The sequence below is a fragment of the Tachypleus tridentatus genome, chromosome 1 (genome assembly GCF_004210375.1).
Source record: "Tachypleus tridentatus isolate NWPU-2018 chromosome 1, ASM421037v1, whole genome shotgun sequence".
Lineage (NCBI taxonomy): Eukaryota > Metazoa > Arthropoda > Merostomata > Xiphosura > Limulidae > Tachypleus > Tachypleus tridentatus.
In genome coordinates, this window is record NC_134825.1 from 96,506,758 (window position 1) to 96,532,905 (window position 26,148).

Genomic DNA, 26,148 nt, shown 5'->3' on the forward strand with positions numbered 1-26,148 from the left:
GGTCTTCAATGTCTGTTTATTTTTAGTTGATTGATAAGAATCGATTGAGTTTTGTTTCAAGCCGTATATTCTTAATGTATATTGCTTGTTAGTTCTGAATTCGGCCCAGCATGACCAGGTGGTTAAGCCATTCGACTCGTAATCTGAACGTCGCGGGTTTGAATCTCCGTCACACCAAACATGCTCGCCTTTTCAGGCGTGGGGATGTAATAATGTGACGGTCAATCCCACTATTCGTTGGTAAAAGAGTGAACCAAGAGTTCGCGGTGAGTGGTGATGACTAGCTGCCTTCCCTCTAGTCTTACATAGCTAAATTAGGGACGGTTAGCGCAGATAGCCCTCGTGTAACTTTGCGCGAAATTCAAAACAAACCAAGCCAAACAAAAGTACATTTGTCAATGTTTATTCACAGATATCTAATAATTTGCTCTAACACGTACAGTAAGTGAGAGTAAAAACAGTTTGAGGTCTAAAAATCTCACTAACTAATAATTTAATTCAGTTTGGTAATAAACGCCAATTCCTAAAGTCGCCAGACTTGAAATAGGTCTACTTTAATCATGCATATTTTTATTCAATGAAGGTTACAGATGTAAAAAGTCCATTTGGAAGCCATACAATGTCAATTGATAAATTGTTAAAATGCATTAGAAGTATACAGAGTATTTTATGAACATTTTATGTGTATAATATTTCTACAGATGCATAAAAATATACGTAATTTAGAAGAATATTATTTCCTGTGATTTAATTATTTGCATACCACATGCGCTGCTATAGAAAAAAGTGTCTTAAAGACAAGGTTATAACCATCTGATGATCCCTTTCTCATAGAAATTCTTAACAAGACTGGACTTTATGTGAATTAAAAGAATAAGCTAAATACTTTAGCAACAAGTATAAACAGTACTTTTTCATTAGGCATATGTAATGACTTTCAGATATGTTGATAAGACATATAAACAATAGAAACTACACGTTTTCTTAAAATGTTGGTCATTATTGTTCTTTTAAAATTTAAATATCATTAAAATACAGGACTTATATTTCTAGATGTACTTTTTATTATATGTACTTGTTTCAGCCATTTTTCTTCTACTACAGGAAAATTACAACTTACTTGTTTGCTGGAATAGAATCCCATATATAGGAGGAATACAAGAAGTATCATTTCTTAAGAGCAGAAACTACTGAATGCAGTAGAAAATGATCCTTGAAGCACAGGTAACTTAATCCTAGTTTAGGACATGGATGTTGTAGTTTACATGCACAGTGTTTATAATTAAACATGCTATAATTTTTAATAAATGACAGGCTTTGTATTTTACAAATTGTATGTAAAACTAGTAGAGTAAAAACCATACAGTAACCAACAGGAAATGAATTCAAATCTCTCTGATGAATCTACCATTAGTAAAGGAATAAGCAAGAGAGCATCCCAACGGGAGTGTTTGAAACACAGAGTACCTATACATTTAGCTAATATTACAAAAGTACCTTCTAGAAGTTAAATTATTGTAGAGGCTAAGGTTGAGATTTTTGAGAGAAATGATGACATTTTTATTAAGATAGTAGGAATAGAAGAGACAGACATTTATGTAGCTTATTGTGTGAGTAAACTGTCAAGAGTGTACTTTCTTATAGCAAAGCCACATCGGGCTACCTGCTGAGCCCACCGAGGGGGATCGAGCCCCTGATTTTAGCGTTATACTAGCGGTGGACGAACTCTCAAAAGACAGACACAGTCCCAATAAAGATGTTAAATATAAATGAAGAAAAAGCAGTACTACCTAAACAATTAGTGTTTGTTTTGTTTTTGAATTTCGCGCTATCTGCGCTTGCCGTACCTAATTTATCAGTGTAAGACTAGAGCGAAGGCAGCTAGTCATCACCACCCACCGTCAACTCTTGGGCTACTCTTTTACCAACGAATTGTTGGATTGACCGTCACATTATAACGTTCTCACAGGTGAAAGGGCGAGCATGTTTGATGTGACGGGGATTCAAACCCGCGACCCTCAGATTACGAGTCGAGTGCCTTAACCACTTGACCATGCCGGGCTGGCAAACACTTAGTGGTAGATAAAACTATCAGTAGAGAGAAGATTAGAGTAGTGGGGCAGTCTAATAATACAAGGGCCTAAACCCATCAAAGATACTTGAATTCTGTGTTAGAAGATGCGGAAGCTAAGCAAGAAAATAATTTAAGATTACACAACAGTATATCCAACTAATAAAACACTAATTAAAAAAATTAATTTAAAATATTCAGTTATGTAGATTTAAATGTAAAGGCCAAATTATGCAGGTAAAATGTGTTCTATCCTCTGTCCAGAATCCATACCCTATGTATACTACTATTATTAGTCTAAGGCTGATAGTGTAGTTGCATTTATTTATGATGTTAGCTGAACTTCTCAAGACACAATTCAATCTTTATAAAGTCTTTCAGCTTTGAAACTAGTTGAAATGAGTATATTTAACAGGAAACTGGCTGAATTGATCAAGTTGAATGTGTTCTATCCATTATCCAAATTAAATCCTCTATGTCAGTGTTTCCCAACCTTTTTTTATGCTCCGCATCCCTAAAAATGTGAATATGTTCTCGCACCCCTCACAGTAATTATCTATTTAAGAATAAAGGTGAAGGTGACCAAAACAAATGTTATCTCGCACCCCTGGTTGGGAAACACTGCTCTATGTATACTACCACTAGTAGTAGTACTGTAATGACGACGATTGAAACTGAAAGCTGTATTACAAACATTGCAACGTTTTACGTCGTGCTACCCGAAGTTCTCTAGACCTAGTATTAATAGTTAATTCGATGTTTATAAACTCTTACACACTATTCATTTTAAAATACATACTTTACTTCGTAAAATTTATAATGCAAATAATATTAATAATATCCTACCTAATGCTAATATTGGTACAACTACAGTACGAGTAGTATGCTACACATAATTCAATACAGTGTACTACTGTGTATCTCAGAACGGCTGGTATGGGTATTAACACATTAACTGATAAAGAGAGAACAACGTTTCGACCTTCCTAGGTCATCTCAAGGTCATCTTCATCTGATGACAAGTTAATGTGTTAATACCCATACCAGCCGTTCTGAGATATATTTTTATTTCAAGTGGGTTTCTCGTCATCAAGAACAGTGTACTATTTCTGGTATTAGTATAGCAAGTTTAACGTTAAACTTCTTTTTGCGTTGGCCTGGCATGGCCAAGCGCGTAAGGCGTGCGACTCGTAATCCGAGGGTCGCGGGTTCGTGCCCGCGTCGCGCTAAACATGCTCGCCCTCCCAGCCGTGGGGGCGTTATAATGTTACGGTTAATCCCACTATTCGTTAATTAAAGAGTAGCCCAAGAGTTGGCGGTGGGTGGTGATGACTAGCTGCCTTCCCTCTAGTCTCACACTGCTAAATTAGGGACGGCTAACACAGATAGCCCTCGAGTAGCTTTGTGCGAAATTCCAAAACAAACAAACTTTTTGCGTTTTTCTTCACTGTTAGTTTACACCGATCTAAACTTAGCCGTAAGGTACATTCTAATGCACAAAAGTTCGTTTAAATAATAATAACTATTAATATGCTGATTAAAATTAAAATTCAAAGTTAACACTAACTCTCTAGCACAGTGGTTCCCAACCGGGGGTGAGAGATAACATTTGTTTTGGCCACCTTCACCTTTATTCTTAAATAAATAATTACTGTGAGTGGTGCGAGAACATATAAAAATTGTTTAGGGGTGCGGGGCATAAAAAAGGTTGGGAACCACTACTCTAGCATATATTAGTAATACTGATACTGTTAGTGACCTTATGATTCGCATTTGATACTGAACGACAAAACTACAAATGACAAAAAACAAACACTGCAACAGTATTTAAGAACTAAATCAACTATTTAAACAAAATTACCTTCAAAAAAGGAAATAAACAATTCTAATTTTCTATTATAACGAAAAAATCAGCAACAATACGATGTAAAATATTTGTTTAAGACACGCTAGTTACAACTACAAAAAATTATACGGAAAGAATTTGGAGGTCATCTCATTCATGTTAAACGTAGGTGCATATCTACTACAAGTAAGGCAGGGATGAGAATTCACATTACAATATCAAGGCAAAATATACACATTTAGAAGTATTAGAAACTTTTTTTTGCTTTTTAGTTACTAACTGATTTTATTTTATTATTTAATAAGTGTCTTATTTTTCGAAAATACTTTACCAATTTAAAAACACCTAGAGTGTAACTTAAATTTAATTTACCTACGAGGCAGATAATCTGGTTTTCTTGAAAGCAGTGTATCGCGTGTGTCATTGATGAGTGAATACTTATTACGACACAACTTGCAAGTGAAACAAGAATTGGAAAAGGAGAGGGGAATATTTGCTGCCATAGATTTTAAAGCATTTAGTTTTCCAGACTTATAGTTGTAATTTTATTTTGTACTTTTAGTGATGTCTTTCGATACTGAAGATCTTGCAAATATAAGTAGTGTATCGGGGGAGAAAGAATTGCAGGAATTCTTATTAGTGGAACAGACAAAAGCAAAATTTCAAGGCCAGGTAGTTTATCTCAGTCATCCTGAGTTATGCTGCTAATAGTAATAGTATTACTAGTAAGCCTAAACTCTTAAAAGAGTCCTAATAAGATTAATTTTTAAAGTTGAATTGTGGAAACTGTAAATACGGTAATAAACTTTATTAGAAAGTTAGGCAGTTTTCAGTATTTTAGGTATTTGTGTTCTGCGTCGTAGCAAGTTCCAAAATTTTGCCATTTTGTAATTCTAAGTTTCGCGCTTTTCACCATTAAATGCATTACTGACATAAGATATAAATAAATAACCCTAGGGGGAGTAATGAATTCAATGGTTTGAAGCTAAACACACCTGCAGTTGCTGTTGTATTTTACTGTTACTTTTAGTTTTAGCCATTTTATATCTGATTATGGTATCTTAATCTGGAAGGTCATGGTGTAGCTTGTATGTATTATACTATAGTATAGTGTACAAGTAAAACTAAGATGTTTAGATTATTTGGTGCTTTTAATACATGAAATACAGTTTAAAGTAGTAGTAAAACAAAGTATAAATCTCTCATTTTATCTTAACTTCTTTATTTCACAAGTACATGCTTGCAGTCATGAGAATTTCAGGGCTTTAACAAAATTTGTTTATATATATGTAAAATTGGCTCGTTTGGGTTGAGAAAATTTTTTTTACGTAGAGGAGAGAACAACGTTTCCACCTTCATCGGTCATCATCAGGTTCACAGAAAGAGGTAACTGACCAGAAGCCCTTTCAACCATGTGGTCAGCTTCTGGTCAGTTACCTCTTTCTTTCTCTGTGAATATAATAAAATTTATAGTAAGCCAATTATTTGAATTAGAAAATAAAAACTTGGATATTTAGCAAAATATATGCTAAACTTTGAATTCAAACATATTCATATTAAAGATTTAATTATATAAATTTAATTATGATGAAATTAAATACCAAAAAATAATTCTTTATTAAACAAAAAAAATAATGTAATTGAAGTGTGAATATGTAAATTACATACTGATTTAGCTCTACCTTTTCTAAACCATAAAAATGTTCAAAATATTTTTCATATTTGAATCAGTTCTACATATAGTCTGCTTTATATTTAATAAACCTATAGAAAATCTTACCTTCAACTATAAAAAACAATTGCTGGAAACTTTAATCTAACAGAACTTGATAAATTGCTTTGTTACTGTAACAATACTAATATTTAGGACCCTTTTCACAATTGTATAGTTACATATAATATAGATGTTATCAAAGGCATGAAATTATGATAAATACTGGAGAAAGGTACTAAATTCAGAATTGAAAAAAGACAATGTGAAATCTTAAAATATTTGGGAAACAAAATATTGAAAACAATGTTATCAAAATAAGTGAAAAGAATTTACTATCTGTGTTCCTTTTTGAATGTAAATTATATTTTATCAATTCTATAAAAATTGAATAATAGCTTTAAATTTGCATATAAAATACATATTTCTTTCAATATCTTTAAAGATAAAAGGAATTCAAGAAAAATTTATCATCCTGACTGGTAAAGCAGCACATGATTTTTTTGCTTAGTATGTTAAAAAAAACATTTTAATTAAAGAAATTTATAAGTACTTTAAAGAAATGTACTATTACTACTGACATAAAGAAAACTATTAGAAAATATGTACAGATTTTTTTCTAAATTGCCTTCTGTTTTGCACAAAAATTTTACAAGTTTAGATTTTATAATTCTTTAAATACAGTTACTAAATTTGTATCTGTTGTTCTTAATTATATTCTGAATGTTATGTTTCAAAAAATATAAAATGCTGGCTGTTTTCAAATAGTTTGGATAAGTATTTTTGGATTATTAAAAATAACATTCCATTTTGGGGTATTTAAATAAATGTTTCAAGTATGAACAACTCTGTTTCTACATATGATTTTTACTACACTGCATGTTATATTGATTGTTTATCTTTCATACTAAGTTTCACTTCAATATTTCTTTCATGCCTTGATAATTATTAGTGATGTTAAATTGAATAACTTAAATAGTAACTGACATAGTTTAAATTATAGAAATACCTCCAGTGATTTTATTTTGTGGTAAAGAAAATATTTGGGAAATTCTTTTGAAATTTTTCTAATGTTTTGGTTGTTGCACTGTTTACAAACAAAACAAACTATTGTTTCATATTCTTGTGAACTTTTCTGAATTTTTTTTTGTAAAATCAAAACATGAATATAATAGTAAATAAAAAATATTTTTAAATTTAGAATATTAAATTTGCTAAAATAGGATTTGCTATGTTAAATACATTTTTACCAAAAAATATAAACTATTATAAAGCATTATTTAGTTCTTTTGGTAAGGTTTTATAGAGAATGTTTAATGCTTGTTTTGGTGGTTCCTTGAATTATACCTTCTCGTGCCTACTTATTTTGGGTTTTGTCAACAGCTTTCCACCTTATTTGACTTTGACTTGAGAAGGGTTATGATACTACTTGGAGGTACAGCAGTTTGCATGGTCTCCATTCATGTGGTTTTTGTGTGGCCATTTGCTCATTTTTACTGGTAACCTTTTTACATAACAGAAAATTCTATGTCTGTATACTTTTGATCCTTTCTCATTCTTTTACATGGAACCTTGGAGTCCCTTTTGGACTGACAGTTTTCTTTGTACAGAAATGACAGGCTGTGTGATGAACGAGTGCATGGAGGGGTGGCACTGTTGATTGATCAGCATGTGCCCACCCTGTCTTTGCCATATGACACACCCTTAAAGGTTGTAGCCATCAGTGTTTCCTTGGGTTGTACCATCACTTTTTGTTCTCTCTACCTGTCGCCTGGAGAGACATATGATCAATCGAACCTTGATGCTCTCATTGAACAGTTGCCATCTCCATTTTTAATCCTGGAGGACTTAAATGGACATCATCCTCTCTGGGGAAGTACTGATACTGATGGGAGAGGTCGTTCCTTAGAATGTATGCTCTCTGATCACAACCTTTCTCTTTTCAATACTGGTTCTTCCACTTATTTTCAAGCACCTAGTCTGTCTTTTACTGCTATTGATCTCTCAGTTTGCTCCCTTTCACTATTCTTCCACTTTTCATGGAGGATTGACAATAACCCACGAGGCAGCGATCATTTTCCTATAATTTTGAGCAAAACTGGCTGTGGTCAGTGTCACCTGACCCACGTGCCCCAGTGGGAGCTGGATCAAGCAAACTGGCCCTCTTTCACTGCTCTCACAGATCTTGATCCTGCCATCATCTCTAAGCCATCAGCAGAAAACTGTGTGGCAGCAGTAACTGAGTGTATTATACAGGCAGCTGCTCAATGTATTCCAAAAATTACAACACATTTTCCACAACATCCTTGTCCATGGTGGAATTCTGCCTGCCACATGGTATGGAAGGCTCCAAAACAGGCCTGGGATAGTTTTCGTAGGTATCCCACACTCTCGCACCTCATCGCTTTCCAGCACGCCCATGCACATGCTCAGTGGGTTGGACGTCAAAAACAGAAGGGCTATTGCATTAAGTTCACAACCAGCATATCTTCTTCCACCAGTTTCAAAGTTTTATATGGGATAAGATTTGAAAGGTCAGTGGGCAGTATAATTTTGGCCCCTCTCAGTCTTGCTTTATGATGGCCAAGAAGTAGCTGATACCTGGAACATTGCTGATACTCTAGGTGAAAGTTTTTGCCAAGCATCTTGCACTTCTGCTTCATCCTCCACCTTTGTAGCCATCAAGATTTGGACAGAGTGATCACCTCTTTCCTTTTCAGCTAATTGTCTCTATGACTATAATTGTTTCTTTACTCTGGTGGAACTCAAAGTGGCCCTTCATCAATTATACCTGATGAGGTACACTATGAAATGATACACCATCTATCTTGTGCATCTATTGCTATTCTTCTGATCCTTTTTAACCAGATCTGGCAGGAGAATGTTTTTCCTGATGCCTGGTGCCAGGCTATTGTCCTACCTTTCTCTAAACCTGGAAAGGATCGCAAGATTCCTTCAAACTACCATTCAATTGCTTTGACAAGCTGTTTCCATAAGACCTTGGAGAGGGTGGTTAATGCTCATCTTGTTTGGTTCCTCAAACAACCTCCTCTCTCCCACCCAATTTGGGTTATGATGACAGCACTCCACCATGAACCACTTGAATCAACTTGAAATATCAATCAGAGTAGCCTTTCTTAAACAACGTTTTGTATCAATATTCTTTGACATTGTAAAGGCTTATGATACAACATGGAGGTATGGCATTTTGCAAAACCTCCATTTATGTGGGTTATGTGGCCATTCGCCCAATTTTTAATGGACAGGAGATTCCAAGTTTGTGTGTGTTCAACACTTTTCAGTACAAAGATTAATGCCTTCGCTGAACAACTCCCTCTTACTCTTCACATCTTTTCAGTCATCGAACATGAGGTATATTGAGCAGCAGCGACAGACTGCCCTCAATCATTTACTGAAGTAGACCACAGCAAATGGTTTTAACTTCTCTCTCTCTAAAACCATTTGCATGCACTTTTGCTGCCAACAGTGTATTCACTCTTATCCCAAACTCCATATCAATTAAGTTGGGCTACCTGTGTTTCCTGAGACAAAGTTCTTGGAACTTATCTTTGACCATAAGCTGACCTTTATACCACACATTAAGCAGCTACAGGTGAAATGTAAAAGAGCACTGAACATCCTCCATGTCCTCTCTTCCATCACTTGGGGAATGTATTGGTGTTCTGTGCTAAAGATATATCGTGCTCTTATTCAATTGAAACTAGACTATGGATCACTAGTCTTTGGTTCTGCCAGGACTTTGGCCTTGAAGATGCTGTACCCCATTCATCATCAGGGACTTTGGCTCTGCAATGGAACTTTCTGAACTGGGGAACCTCCCCTGCACCTCCATTCTTTACAACTGTCTTTACTGTATGCTCTGAAAGTTTGTTTCTTACCAAAGCATCCCACCTGGTGTTATGTTTTCCTTTCTCTGTGGGCCATGCTTTTTCAGAACAGATGATCTGCCATTGCTTCTTTTGGCCTTTGTATTCAGGTGCAGTTGGATGAATTGGGTCTGTCCGTGGATAACATTGCTGTATCCACTGCTCAGCCCATTCCACCATGGCTTATTACAGTCCCAAATGTGACTTATCTTCAAGTCATCTGAGAAAAGCAGATACTTCTGATTGGAAATACCGTCTGTTATTTACTGAACATCTTTGAAACCATCCATTCATTCCTATTTATACAGATGGTTCAAAACTGGATGATGCTGTGGGCTCTGCCATGGTTTGTTGTGGTTTGGTGGTTGTGTGCAGAATCCCCTCTACAGCTTTTCTGTCCACTACTGAACTATATGCCATTTCTATAGACATGGTTCACGTAAAGATAAGCAGTACTTAAATTGTACTATTTATACTGACTCGCTTAGTTCTTTACTGGCCCTGGAATTGCTTCACAAATTTCACACCTTGTTCTTGCTGATATTCAAAACTGACTGGCCCATTTCTCTGTAACATCTACTTCTATCCAGTATTTTTTCATACCAGGCCATGTTGATATTCATGGGAATGGGCTTGCCAACACTGCAGCTAAATCTGTCTGCTCTGGCACTGTCACTGTTGTGCCTGTTCCATACATGGACTGTGGTCCTGTTTTTGAGGCTCAGCTTTGTGCCAAGTTGCAGTTGACTTGGAGTGAGCAATATGAAAACAAGCTTTTCCCAATAAAACCCTCTGTTGGACTTTGGCCATCTTGCTTCCGTAAGGTTCGAAAAAAAGTTCTAACTAGACTATGCATTGGTCACAGTTTTTAACTTATGGTTTTCTTTTATTTGGGTCTGGTGCACCAATGTGTTTTCTATGTAGTACTCAGGTCACAATAAGCCACATTTTACTGCCTTGTTATTGTTACAACGACACCATTTTAAACATGTTTTCTTGGAAGGTTTATTCGTAATGTTGGACAGTGTTATTGGTGATGGTGACACTGTCCACCTTGGAAATGTTTTTAGTTTTTTAAAGACAAATAATCTTTTTAATGCTATTTAAAAATTGGGTGACGCTGGTGGGTCTGATGCTCTTTTATCTTCCATCCATCAGTTCAGTTTGGAATTATAGCTGTTTTGTGAAAGGAGGTAAGGTGGCATTTATGATCTAGTTTTTCAAATAATTCACTACTATTTACCATCTATATTCCCATCATATACTTTCAACCTAAATTATGCTATGGGTCTTTGGTATATGGTTTTGCTAGGGCCTCTTCCTTGAAGATGTTGGACCCTATTCACCATCTGGAACTTTAGCTCTGCATGGGGGGTTTTCCTCATTTCTGTAGTACAGAGTTTGTATACTGAGTTGCATAAACCTCCACTTCATCTCCATCACTGGCAACTTGCACTGGATTGTGCTACCAAGCTTTAATCCTTACCAAAGTATTCCACTTGGGGTTTGTTTTCCCCTGTCAGTAGACTATGCACTTCTGTAATAATCAGTCTGCAGATCCCCTCTATAATTTCTGTGTTCACTGCTGAGTTGTATGTCATGGTAATGTTCTTTCTGTGGTCCATGAGGCAAAGTATTTAGGGCTTATCTCACAATCCCAAATTAAGGCCTGTCCTTAATTTATACATTAGACCTTTTCTAATGTGATTCCCTTTTTAAGAATTAAAATATATCTTGTTTGATTTGAAATTAGAAAATGGCTGTAACATCAAATAACTTGAAACCAGGACTGGAAAGGCCAACTTCAGGTGACTAATGCTGCTGTTTGAACTGTCCATTAGTCATCCTGGCCAGTTATAATAATTAAAATTATTTTACAGAAAGTACTTTAAAAATGTGTATTTTTACTGTCTGAAAATGGTCATAACATCAAATAACTGGAAACCATGACTGGAAAGGCCAACTTCAGGTGACTAATGCTGATTTTTGAACTTACCTATTAGTGATACTGAAGAGTTATGATAATTACAGTTATGCTTCAGAAAGTCCTTTAAAACTTGTATTATAGTTTTTCTCTTACTGCTGTAGACTAGATGTACGAATTGGTTTTAATGCTATTTATGTTTATAATTCAAATATTAAACGTTGACTTATTTTACCTTAATTTCCTTTTATGAATTTTAATACTTTAATTTTAACTTTTTTACCAGATGTTTGGCACAGATAGCTTTGTTGCTTTGCACCATGAAATGCAAAACCAACCAACGACTTGTTCAATTGAACCACAGCAAATGGTTCTTACCATTCTTTTTTTTAAAACCTATTTGCATGCATGTTTGCCATCAGTGGGGTTCACATCCTGACCCTGAGCTCCATCTTGGTAATTTCTTTCTGTGGTCCATGAGGCAAAGCATTTAGGGCATATCTTTGATTTTAAGTGTTTTTTTTTTCTTACTTTAACCAACTTCAGGCGAGTGTACAACAACAGCAAACATCCTTCTTGTTTTCTCTTTTGCCCCTGGGTTGTGCATCGATGTTCTAGGATCAAAATGTATTGTGCCCTTGTTCTTTCAATCTAAATTAGGCTATGGGTCTCTGGTATATGGTTTTGCCAGGCCCTCTTCCTTGAAGATGTTGGACCCTATTCACCATCTGGAACTTTAGCTCTGCATGGGGGTTTTCCTCATTTCTGTAGTACAGAGTTTGTATACTGAGTTGCATAAACCTCCACTTCATCTCCATCATTGGCAACTTGCACTGGGTTATGCTACCAAGCTTTAATCCTTACCAAAGTATCCCACATGGGGTTGTGTTTTCCCCTGTCAGTGGACTATGCTTTTCTCTAATAATAAGTCTGTAGTTCCTTCTTTGTATCCAAGCAAAGATGGCTCAGCTGAATCTTTCATTGTATGGCATTCCTGTTTCCAATTATTAGCCTGTCCCACCATGGCTAATAATCATCTCCACTTGCAACATTTTTTGTCATCTGTGGAAGGTAGGTACTCCTAATTGGAATTACCATCTTCTCTTTGCCAATCATCTTTATGAACCATTATTCTATTTTCATGTATATATGGATGGTTCAGTATCAAGCTATTCTGTAGGCTCTGCTATGGTTTGTTGTGGCTCAGTGGTTGCTCATAGGATCCCCTCTATAATTTCTGTATTCACTGCCTAGTTGTATGTCATTTCTCTTGTCCTGGATCATGTAGAAACCTGGAATCTATGCAATACACTGATTTTGCTATTTACACTGACTTTCTCAGCTATCTGTTGGCTCTATTTTTTTCAGCTTTAGATTACTACTGCTTTCTGGACATCTTGTTTTCACAAGAATTCAAAGAAAGGAGTTGTTTTGGCTAGGTTATGCATTAGACTCAGTTTATAACTCCACATTTTCTCTTGCTTGGTACTGGCCAATTGGTGTATAGCCTTTTTGACATTAAAGCCACAATTGTGCACATTTTGTCATCTTTTTAACTATAAGAAATGACACCATTTCAGATATGTTTTCTAAGAATGTATTCCCAATATTGGACAATATCAGAAGCCTTTTAGTTCTTTAAGGTTTTTTGCACCTGAGTTATAGTAAAAACCAGTTGTTTTGTGCAGAAAATCTAGTTGCTTTGTACCAGAAAATACCAAACAACCAGTCAGTATTTGCTTTTGATTCTCCACTTCCTGGTTTCTTTTTTGGTGCTTTTTAAAGGGGATTTGTACTTTTTATCTGTCATCCATCAGTTCAGTGTGGAATTATAGCTGTTTTGTGAAAGGAGGTAAGGTGGCATATCAGAAGTTAGCATTTTCCTCAACTGGAAGTGTATTTCAGATAAATACTTTATACCTGTTTATCTTTGAGAGCATCTTCTCCACTTGATTTTTAAGCATATTCTTTGTCTTTGTCTGCACAACTGTTCTAACCTTTGTATGATATCACATCAAGTGGTTTGATCATTCATATACCAATGAAAATACAACTTTAAAAACAGATACAAAAAGTTTCAGTATGATTGAATTAAACTGTCATGTCATACTAGAGTAAAAATAGTGCTCTGAGCAGTATACATGGTTTTCGAGAAGTTTCTGGTTAGAGCTACAGTAGCATTGATCAGAGGTATTCATTGTAAAGTTTTGAATATTGGACAAATTATAGAACTGTGTGTTTTTATATAGTCTTTGCAAACAGTCTTTTCAGTTGTGTATTGTGAAAATGTCTTGTTTGAAAGTGACAGAACTTTTCTTCTAAATAAGATGCACATTGAATAACTTGATAAAATACATTTGTACAGCTCAGAGAAGGGGTGAAAAGATAATAAAAAAAACTATTACAGTTTTAACACAGTAATAAGTGTTTAATGACTGGAGAAAGCTTTGCCATCATAATGTACCAGTAGTTTACTTAGATAAGGATCATGTGTACAGTATTAAAGTAAGTTAGATGGCTGGAGATTGTTTTATGGTTTAGTAAATGTAACTTGGTACCCCAGGGCACTGGTTTGTAGGAAAAGATGTCTTGTTCAGTTAAGATGGCTTCTTTGCTTATCCCCTCGGTGTGGATTCCTGTATATGGTGAGGGGATCTCCCAGGGACGGTTCTGTTCTGTCTGGTTACCTTCTCTGGGATCCAAACATCCACCCACGTGTTTGCCGTGCGTGGCGACCCGTGAAGGGGAGGAGAGGATTGTGGTGGTTGAGGGGTCCAACCCTAACAAACCACTTTGGCCTTGAATTCCTGTAGACGGGCAGCCTTTGGGTGGCCCCCCCCCCCATTGGGTCAATCGGCTGGTCCACTTGGGCTAGAGTCAACCAAGTACCAGTGTTGGAAGTTCTCAACGGGTGTTGTGGACATAGTGCCTGATGTTGGTGTTTGAGTATAGTGCTCACGAAACCCTGGCGTTGCTGCATTGTCCTTGTATGACATTGTAGTGCGCCCCCTCTAGGGCTCCATGGTGGGTGGGGTCAGTGGGTACCAAAATTTTCCTTTTTTTCTATGGATCCTCCAACAAAATATTTAAATAAAATAGTGAAAAACAGTCAACAGGTAAATGACCACGTCTTGAAGACTGAGCAGCAATCTTCAATATCTGTAACATCTGTACCCCATTTTCTTATATTACATTCTCTTTCAGAAAAACCTTTAGGGCAAATGCCCCCCTTTTTTATTCAGAAGGGACTAGAGGGACTTGCTTGCTCTTCAAAGTCACTAAAGAAGCTTCGATCTAGAGACATATTAGTTGAAACATCCACAACCCACCACAGTGAACTCCTCTTGAATTCAACAGCAATTGGGGATATATTTATTGAGGTTACCTCATGCTACCTTGAATTCATGATGTGGAGTTATTGTTGAGAGGGATTTGAAGAATGTCCCCGAGTCAGAGATTCTCGCTGGTCTCTCCGCTAAAGGTGTTTCTGCAGTGAGGTGCATCTCCACTCGCAGAGATGGAGCTACACTGCCAACAGATACACTTGTTTTAACATTTACATCATCACTTGCACCTGCCACCATCAAGGCAGGTTATTTAATTTGCAGGGTATGGCCATACATTCCAAACCATCTCCGATGTTTCCAATGTCAGAGGTTTGGCCACTCAAAGACATCGTGTCGTGGTTCCCTGACATGTGCTCATTGCGGTGGCAAGGACCACGATGCCTATGAGTGTGACACGAACCCACATTGTGTCAACTGCAATGGTTTTCACCTTTCCTACTTTCGTTCTTGCCCAAAATGGTTGGAGAAAAAGAGGTGCAGCATTGAAAAACGACTCATAACATTAGTTATCCTGAGGCTCGGAAATTGCTGTCCGCCAGTCCATCTCAGACATATGCTGCTGCACTTCGTTCCACAACTACAGTGGGAGTGCAGACAGATTTCTCTGTGCCTCCAAGAGAATCATTTTCAAAACAAATGAAAAGCCTTTTGACCTCCATGGTTAAAAAGGTTGATGAATTGACTTCCACACCCATCTCTGTTCCTCCCATACATTCCAACAAACCTCAAGATCCACATTTTTCAGTATCAAATACAGGCATTTCTTCTGATACATCTTTTTCTCCCACCCCAAGAGGCAAAACAATCATTCGTTTTTGGCCTCAGTCACTGAAATCCCCTTCCAATAACAAAGACCTGCCCAATCGACCCAGGGCAGGATCCATGGAGGTTGATAGACCTCCTCCGACTAAGGACAGTAAGGAAAAAAAGACGTGGTTGTAAACAGAAGGGGTTCCCCAACCAATTCGCCTACCCGTCATTAAAAATGGCCACCTTGATACAATGGAACTGTCGAGGTTTACGTTCTAATCTGGATGATATCAAAACACTGATTGCTTCCTACCATCCTGCATGTCTTTCCTTACAAGAAACATTTCTAAAACCTGCTGATACAGTCACCATTCAGCAGTTTTCTCTGTACAGAAATGACAGGCTGTGTGATGGACGAGTACATGGAGGGATGGCACTATTGGTTGATCAGCATGTGCTCACCCTGTCTTTGTCATTCAACACACCCTTGGAGGCCGTCGCCATCCATGTTTCCTTGGGTCATACCATCACTGTTTGTTCTCTCTACCTGTCCTCTGGAGAGACATATGATCCATCAGACCTTGATGCTCTCATTGAACAGTTGCTGTCTTCCTTTCTACTCCTGGAGTACATCATTTCCTCTGGGGAAGTGCTGTTATTGATGGGAGAGGTCGCTCTGTAGAGCGTATGCTCTCTGATCACAATCTTTTTCTTTTCAATACTGGTTCTTTCACTTATTTTCATGCACCTAGTCAGTCCTTTACTGCTATTGATCTCTCAGTTTGCTCCCCTTCATTATTCTCCCATTCTTCATGGTGGGTTGACAATTATCCACTAGGCAGTGATCATTTTCCTTACTTTTGAGAGAGACTGGCCGTGGTCGATGCCACCCTACCCGCGTGTCCGGTGGAAGCTGGATCAGGCAGACTGGTCCACTTTCACTGCTCTCGCAGAACTTGATCCTGCCATTGTGAATCAGCCATCAATAGACGACTGTGTGGCAGTGGTAACTGGCTGTATTATACAAGCAGCTGCTCAGTGTATTCCTAAAACCTCGACACGTTTTTCACGATATCCTCGTCTGTGGTGGAATCCTGCTTGCCACTCAGCATGGACGGCTCAAAAACAGGCCTGGGATACTTTTCGTAGATATCCCACACTTTCGAACCCCATCGCTTTCCAACTGTCTCGTGCACATGCTGGGTGGGTAAGACGTCAAAGCCAGAAAGAATCTTGGATTAAGTTCACAACTAGCATATCTTCTACCACCAGTTCCAAGGTCATATGGGACAGGATTTGAAATGTCAATGGGCACTACAATTCTGTCCCCCTCTCGATCTTACTCTCTGATGGTCAGGAGGTGACTGATGTCCGGAGCATCGCTAGATACTCTAGGTGAAAGCTTTTTTTTTATCTAGCACTTCTGCTTGTTCCTCTACCTTCTTGGCCATCAAGAGTTAAGCAGAGCGTTCACGTCTTTCCTTTAGAACTGACTGTCTCTTTGACTATAATTGTTCCTTTACATTGGTGGAACTGAAAATGGCCCTTCATCAGTCTGGCAGTACATCTGTTGGACCTGATGATGTACACTATGGCATGCTGCACAATCTATCTCCTGCTTCTTTAACTGGATCTGGCAGGAGAATGTTTTTCCTGATGCCTGGCGCTGGGCTATTATTTTACCTTTCTTTAAGCTAGAGAAAGATCCCAAGATTCCTTCAAACTACTGTCCAATTGCTTTGACGAACTGTCTCTGTAAGACCTTAGAAAGGATGGTTAATGCTCATCTTGTTTGGTTCCTCGAATCAAACAACCTCCTCTCGCCCACCCAGGGTGGGTTCCAATGACAGCACTCCACCACAGACCACCTAATTCTACTTGAAACATCAAACAGAGAAGCTTTTCTCAAATGCAAACATCTTATATCACTGTTCTTTGACATTGAGAAGGCTTATGACACAACATGTAGGAATGGCATTTTGCGAGGCCTCCATGCATATGGGTTATGTGGCCATTTACCCATGTTTATTAAACATTTTTTAATGGACAGGAGATTCCAAGTTACAGATACAGGAACTTGGAGTCCCTCAAGGCTGTGTTTTGAGTGTCACACTTTTCAGTATAAAGATAAATGCCATCACTGAACAACTCCCTCTCACTATTGTGAATGGGCTGTATGTCAACGACTTTCACATCTCATGTCAGTCGAACATGAGATATATTGAGCAGCAACTACAAACTGCCCTGAATCGTGTACTGAAGTGGACTATTGTGAACGGCTTTAATTTCTGTCTCTCTAAAACCGTTTGCTTGCACTTTTGTCGCCAACGAGGTATTCACTCTGATCCTGAACTTCATATCGGTGAAGTTTTGCTGCCAGTGGTCCCTGGGACTAAGTTCTTGGGGCTTATCTTTGACCGTAAGCTGACCTTTATACCACACTTAAAGCAGCTACGGATCAAATGCACAAGAGCACTGAACATCCTCCTTGTCCTCTCTACTATCAGTAGGGAGCAGATCAGTGTTCTATGTTAAAGGTATATTGTGCTTTTATTCGAATATGGATCAATGGTCTATGGCTCTGCCAGACCCTTGACCTTAAAGATACTAGACTCCATTGATTACCAAGGACTTCGACTATGCACTGGGGCTTTCTGTACCTCTTCAGTTCAAAGCTTATACGTTGAATCTCATGAACCTCCTCTGCACCTTTGCTGTTTGCAACTGTCATTACCATATTCTTCGAAACTTCGTTCCTTACCAAAGCATTCCACATGGGGATGTGTTTTCCTTCCTTAGTGGCCCATACTTTTTCAGAACAGATAATCTGCCATTGCTCCGTTTGGCCTTCGCATCCAGGCACAATTGGATGACTTGGGTCTGTGCTTGGATAACATTGCACATTCCACAGGTCAGCCCATCCCATCATGGCTTATTACAGCCCCCAAATGTGACCTTTCTTTCAGTCATCTGAAAAAGGCAGATACTCCACATTGGATGTACCGTCATTTATTTAATGAACATCTTTCAAACAATCATTCCGTTCCCATTTATACAGATGTTTCCAAATCAGGTAATTCAGTGGGCTCTGCTATGGTTTGCTATGGTTCGGTGGTTGCGTGCAGAATCCCCTCTACAGTTTCTGTGTTCACTGCTGAACTGTATGCCATATCTCTTGCCCTGGATCATATTGAAGCTGAGCAGTACTCCAACTGCACTATTTATACCGACTCGCTTAGTTCTATACTGGCCCTGGAATCGCTACACATTTGCTTACACCCTGTTCTCGCTGATATTCAAAAACAACTGGCCCATTTCTCATTAACTGCTACTTCTATCCAGTTTTTCTGGATACCAGGCCATGTTGGTATAAGCGGGAACGAGCTTGCAGACATGGCAGCTAAATCTATCTGCTCCGGCACTATCACCACTGTGTTTATTCCGTACATGGACCATGGTCTTGTATTCAAGGCTCGGCTCCGTGCCAGCTGGCAGTCCACTTGGAGTGAGCAACGCGAAAACAAGCTTTTCAAATAAAACCCTATATTGGACTTTGGCCATCTTGCTTCCATAAGGTTCGGAAGGAGGAAGTTGTTCTAACTAGACAACGATGAGTTAAAAAACTGTGACCAATGCATATTCTTTTATTTGGAACTGATACACCAGTGTGTAGTTTGTGTAACACTCAAATCACTATCAGCCACATTTTACTTGCTTGCCATTGTTACGATTCTCAATGATGGCAATATTTTAAACATGTTTTTTCCCAGGGTTTATCTGTAACATTGGACAGTGTTATTGGTGATGGTGACACTGTCCACCTTGATAAAGTTTTTAGTTTTTTAATGGCCATTAATCCTTTTAATCTCATTTAAGTGTTGGATATTTATTCATTACACCATTTTAATTGTGGTTCCCTTTTCACAGTTTCTTTCTCTCTAGTTCAATTTGACATTGGAAAATGGCCAAAACATTAAATAACTTGACACCAGGACTGGAAAGGCCAACTTCAGGTGACTAACGCTGCTGTTTGAACTACCCGTTAGTCGTCCTGGCAAGTTGTTATTCTAATTTTGCTGCATGTCTTTCCAACTTTTATTACTTTACCCTTTGGTACTGGCCATAATGACACATAACTCAGAACCAGGACTGGAAAGACCAACTTCAGGTGACTGACAGTGGTTCTGGTACTTACCTCTTAGTCTTCCTGGTGGGTTATGATCATTACTATTCTGCTACAGAAGTTTTTTACAACTTTATAGATTGGATGTCAACATCGGTTTTATGCAGTTTTCTGTTTTTAATTGCTGTTTCGTTTTTACCTTCATTTACTTTTACAAATTTTACTACATTTACTTTACTTTTACCTTTTTACTGGACATTTGGCTACTCATTATTACAATTTTGCTATGTCTTTTAAAACTTCTATTATTTTACATTTTGATAATGGCTGCTATGATGCATAACCCAGAACCAGGACTGGAAAGGCCAACTTCAGGTGACTGATGGTGGTTCTTGTACTTACCCGTTAGTCTTCCTGGCGGGTTATGATCATTACCATTTTGCTACAGTAAGTACTTTACAACTTCTTTTATTCTGCTTTCTCTCTTACAATTGTAAACTAGGTGTAAACATTGGTTTTATGCTTTTTCTGTTTTTCAATGATGTTTTGTTTTATCTTCATTTTTTTTTATGTATTTTACTTCATTTAATTTATTTTTACCTTTTTTACTGGACGTTTGGTGCAGATAGCCTAGCTGCTTTGTGCCATAAAATGCTAAATCAATCAATCAATTCTTTGCTTATATCATATGGTTTTTGCTCAAAATTAGTGTTTTTAATAGATATACTCCATTTTGTTTGATTGAATTGCATTATTTAACATGTTTTCTTACTGCTTTCCCCAAATCAAATTGTCATTTAGTCTGATAAGCATAGTTAAGTTTAACATGTGCAATAAGTGATGAAAAAATATTTGTATGGCTCAAATCTTTACTTAGTGAGCATTGTTTGTTTGTGGAATGTAATAAGTAAATTACCCAACTGCCTACTTAATTAGTTTTAATTTCAGTAATGATGTCTCATAAAATCATCACTACTGTCAGTAATATTAAGGGAAGTTTTTATTATTTGACTGTTAAATTATTTGATTTGCCCATGATTAATTGGAGATTTTTTTTTCATATATTAAAATATGTAAAGACCACCATATGGTCATTTATAGCTGACATTAGTAATTCATAAAGTAGGGAATGCACAGAGTGTCTTTATTTAAAAAACAACAACAAAAAACAAACATAAATAGTAACTGCTGGAAGAAGTATCTACTATGAAACAAAGGGTGATTTGAAAATTACTTTAAAAAAACGTTTAACTTGGTTTGAAGAACACTAACAATTGGGTGGTTAAAACACTAATTGGCAAACTCTATTATAAAAGGTAAACATGCCTGTTGATACCAAATAACTTGATGTTCAAATTTAAACATTAATTTGCTTTGGAAAAGCTCTCATTTTTCTTGTTGGGCATTAGTTATGACTACAGTTTTGAAATGTTCAAAGATATGATATTAGGAGTTGAAATGGCACTACTGGTTTACTAGTAAATATAAGTTGCATGCACTTTGAAACTGAAGTGCTTATCCTTTGTTCAGATTACATACTTAATAACAACAGAAAAATAAAATGTGGGTATGGGTGCTTTGATAAATAACATAAATCCTAATTTTTAACACATTTTATAACAGTGTTACAGTATTCATTATTAACTCACCAAAGGTATTGAGCTCCTAAAGTTTATACAATACCTTTTGAGTTAATAATGAATAGGAAGAGCTAGCAGCCAAAGTTATGACAGTAATGGTGCTTTCTGTTACCCACTTTCAACACCCAACTCTTAATGTATTTTCTCATTGTTTAATTAATAAGTGATTTAATTAATTTATGGTCACTGGCCTCAAAAGTGTTATGGGCTGAAAGATCACGGGTCGAAGTGGGTATAAGTCAAGAAAAGGATCTTCATATCAACCTTATGGTGGCTGTTGGATTAAAAATTTCAGCTGAGTTTGTGTAGCATTCCAATAGTCATTGTTATTTATTAATTACATGATCTGTGAAATACACAATGTCCCTACCTACTGTATGTATGTAGTAATAGAAAATTTGAATGTTTTTGGTGTAAGGACATAGCACCATTTATGAATGTAGTTGATGCTAAGTTACATCAAAGATAATAAATGTTAAATATCAGCAGTAATGGGTGTGTAGGAGATTAATCCATATTAACATGCCTAAACTATCATTTTGCAAAACTTGGTTGAGATTGGCTTAGTGATCAAGGAGTATTTAGATTAGACATGCATACATAATTTCTTATTTTAATGAAAAAAAAAAAAAAAGCTGCATCAACTGAAAAGATCCCAGGGTACAAGCAACAAAATGGGATTATAAAATGTATTCTAGTGTTTGGAGGTGACTGAAGATGTAGGACCCACATAACAGTTGGAATACATTGTCTATCATTCTTAAACTCCATTTGCCAGTCTCACACAAGAAATGTAGGGATGGATATGAAATTATAAACTGAAATGAAAATGAGTAAAATACCAAATCTACATACCTACGATTATCTATCCATATTACATGTTTATTTGTCATTTTACACTAAATTCAAGAAAACAATTTTATATTAAAATTGACAAGAAAAATTATGGTAAAGAGGATTTTTTTTTGTCTTGAACATTATTCTTCTGCATTGTACACCATTATCAAAATACAGAACATTTTTATACACTTATGAAACAAAGAATTAAGTTACTTTAATTTTTCATAGTGTTATACATACGTGTTTTTTTTATGTGCTGTTTTTCCATTTTATAGGATATTTTCTAACTATAGGCTGAATTCCTTGTTTTTTATACACATTCCCAATTGCCCAAGTACTTTCAATAAAAATACATTAAAAAAGAAATAACTTATTGATTTATGTGCATCATGCCAAATCCTATTAATAACTTGTAATAGCTAGAAATCAGTAAATAATTAATGCAGTTATACAATTTAGTTATTATTAATAATTAAACTTGGATAATCATTTAGGATACTTACCCTAACAATGAATATTTCATGAGTTGTCCTGTAATTTAAAGGTATGTTTAAAACTTTAAATCAGTAAGTCATTGTATCAGTACATTGTTTGAAACTTAATGATTTTCATACTGGGAGTCTTAACAAGTTAAATCTTACAAAAGAACTGGCATGTTGACTGTGAAATGCTCATCTTATCAAAAGTAATTAGTAGAGAATTAATCATAGTGAGATCTCAACTTAGGATGTAAATGATTCATAAACGAACTAAGTGGAATACTTTTATTCAAACTTGTACAACAAGTAATTATATGCTCCCCTCCAGCTTTTTTAAGCAGTGATCTTAGATCTGATTGTTTTCAAAATTGATCTTAAAATTTCTTAGCAAAAGTTTCCATATATTGCATTTCATTTCATGTTCTCTGTTCTAGCAAACTGAAACTTAGTAATGTATCTCAGAACAGCTGGTATGGGTATTAACACTTATTGATAAGGAGAGAACAATGTTTCGACCTTCCTAGGTCATCTTCAGGTTAAGAAAGAGTTTGAATGTGACCGTTGATGGACACATCTTAGGGACAAGATTATAAATGGGTATGGGATTGTAAGGGGTGTTGCAGGTAGATATTAGGTATAATTAGTATAGGTATAAAGGTATTTGTTTATATTGGTTTTAGTTGCTATATAAGTAGGGCTTCTTTGAATTTGTTTCCCTGTTTAATATCTGGGTGCTTTCTATGGTTATGTTGTGTTTGATTTGCAGTGTTCAAAAACGTGTAAAGGTTTTTTTTTTTTTTGTTCCTTCAATCTAGTTTCCATTTTTCTGCTTCTTTCTTCAATATAGAAGTCATTGCAGTTGTTACATTTTATTTTATAAATAATGTTGGTGTTGTGTTTGTCAGTGTAGGTTTTACATAGTATGGACTTTAGTTTTATAACTGGTTTTTGAATAAATTTGGGGTTTACTAGAATGCTGTCTTTCTTGTAAGTTTTTTTCCAAATGTTGGCTATTTTTTTGCTGATGTTGGGAACGTATAGTATGCAGCAGTATAAGGTTTTGTAGTTAGTTGTATCTTGGGATTTTTTTTTTTTTTGTTGGTCTAGGTGTGTGCATATACTTTTTTTGAGGAAATTTCTTGATGTTGATGAAGTGTTGTTTTATTTTGTTGATTTCATCGGTTGAGCATAGTTTTATGACTGTTTATTTGGTTTCTTAATATGTTGATTTTTTGTTTTGTTTCGTGTGCTGAGTCCCAGGGAATGTATAATCTAGTATAGGTGATTTTTTCTGTGGATTCCTGTTTTGAATAATATTTTAGTTCTGTTGATCCTGAGGTTAAGAAATGCTATTTGGTTAGTTTTTTTCATGTTCACAGGTGATCTTAATGTTGGGGTGTATGGAGTTAATGTGATTGAAAGAACTGTGTGTTCTATGGATGTGAATCTAGCAATCATATCATTAACATACCTGTACAAGTATAGTGGCAGGTGTAAGGCTGAATTGATCACTTGAGATTCAACCTGTGTCATAAAAATGTTAGCTAGAACTGGTGACAAGGGATTCCCCATACTTGGGCCATTAATTTCTAGGTAGTTTTGGTTATTGAATGTAAAGTTAGTTTTGGTGATGGTGAATTTTATTAGGGTTGCTAATTGGTTGCTGGGGATGTGTATCAATGGGTTGGGGTCTTGGATATAAAGTTCTAAAGCTGTCTTGTAGGCTTCAGTCACTGGGGCTTCTGTGAAGAGGGAGATTACATCAAAACTGGCCATTAAGGCTTTATGATTTGGTTGATTAATAATATATTTAAAGTTAAAAGAGTATTTGAAAAAGGAGCCGGCTGATGATATATATTTAGAAAATGCCTACGCTATGTTTACCGAGGTTGTAGTTAAATGATTCGTAGGTTAACATTATGGGTCGTAGTGGCCAATCAGGTTTGTGAGGTTTGGGGATGCCGTATAGTTGTGGTGTGCATGAGTCGATCTTTCTTAGGTAAGAATAAATGTTTTCTGAAGTTGCATTGGCTTCTTTCATTTGTAGTAGTATTTTGTTTAACTGGTTTTCATTTGTTTTCATTGGATTTGTACTTAGTAGTTTTAAATTTGTTTGCATCTGAAAAGATGTTCATTCTTTATCTGCTTTTAGAAATTTGCTGTTGTTGTCTTGTTTTAAGTTGTTTATGGAATTTAATATCATTTTGTGTGAGGTTGTTTTTAGATTTCTTTTCTGTGAAATTATGTTGTTGTTTAAGATACAGTTTTGAAGTGTTTCAGGGAAATAGATATTTTTAGTTTTATTTGGAAAGACTAGTTTTTGGGAATTGTTTTTGAAGTTGTCTTCTTTCTGATGGTTGTTTTGTTGGTGTTTTCAGTTTGTGTAAAGTGGATCACCAATCTTCTAGCTAGGTGGCAGGCTTTCATTTCAATGGATAGAATATTTTTAGGTGTTACTGCAAAGTTGAGTCCTTTGTTGAGGAGATGTATTTCTTCATTGCTTAATTTTCGGTCAGATATGTTAGTAGTAAATTAGTATAGGTATTTTACAATGTGATTATTGTTTTTTCTTGTCTTCTGTCATTCAGGTACATCAGCTTACAGATGTTTGCTGGGATAAATGTATTGACAAACTTGGAGCAAGATTAGATGGTCGAACTGAAACTTGTATGATCAATTGTGTGGGCAGATTCATTGATACATCGTTAACAATAGCAAGCCGATTTACCCAGCTATTGCAGAGGTCTTCTAGCCATATTTGACAAAAATTAATCATGGGCAATATTTGTTGAAAGAATTAAGTAGTAATGTAACGTATTTCAAAATCTTTTAGAATAAATTGAGATAGATATCAATAGAAAACCTAGAAAGTTACATGAGAAATACTTTCATAGATGCCAATTTATACTGACATATGCTAAGTCTAAATTTTGCATTATGATTAAGCTAATTTTAAAGTGAATCAAGATTTTTAATTTAATAAAAGGTGATATGTTTCTACACATTTATGATATGTAATTACGTTCCATTATTCAATTGTATCTGTCTTACAATGCCAGGTAAAAATGTAGTATTTTTAAAATTAAAATAAGTTTTACAAACATTTAACTTGTTTTATCTTTTTAAAAAAGTTTTTCATGTTACAAATTCTTCCTTAATTTCTTGCAATACTTGTCATGTAAGGTGACTCTGTTTTGTTTGTTTTCTGAGACTAATAAAAATCAAAAGAATGTTTTAAGATCCTGAACACACATTTGCAGTTATCAGTATACAGCTTAAGGATTGTGAAAATGGCTATTGGGTATACTGTGCAACCATTTCTTTAAGTGTTAAAATACTACAACTTTTCTCTGTGTGTAATAGTCAAAACTAATAATATGATAAAGGGCCTTCATATTTAAAGATGAGGCTACACTTTACATATGTGTATCATTTAGATAACTGTTAACTCAAATCTTTAATTTTTAACAATCACATGTACTGATTATTTGTAATAAGTATGAATATTTGTTTAAATTTGTTAAGACAAT

The 26,148-nt window shown here is 36.0% G+C and overlaps 1 protein-coding gene across 3 annotated transcripts; it reads left to right on the forward strand.

The window, feature by feature from the left end:
• Positions 1 to 4,198: 4,198 nt before the first annotated feature.
• On the forward strand, positions 4,199 to 25,721 carry Tim8 (translocase of inner membrane 8). Of its 3 annotated transcripts, none has more exons than XR_013031333.1 (3): positions 4,199 to 4,589; positions 19,464 to 20,106; positions 25,207 to 25,370. XR_013031333.1 is itself a non-coding variant. In XM_076513544.1 (3 exons), the coding sequence occupies exons 1-3, from the start codon at positions 4,482 to 4,484 to the stop codon at positions 25,378 to 25,380; spliced, it is 378 nt and encodes a 125-aa protein (XP_076369659.1). In that variant the 5' UTR covers positions 4,333 to 4,481; the 3' UTR covers positions 25,381 to 25,721. The 3 variants fall into 3 exon arrangements, 1 of the variants encoding a protein (XP_076369659.1); XR_013031334.1 differs by having other exon boundaries at positions 19,479 to 20,106; XM_076513544.1 differs by lacking the exon at positions 19,464 to 20,106 and adding an exon at positions 5,250 to 5,345 and having other exon boundaries at positions 4,333 to 4,589; positions 25,207 to 25,721.
• Positions 25,722 to 26,148: the final 427 nt, after the last annotated feature.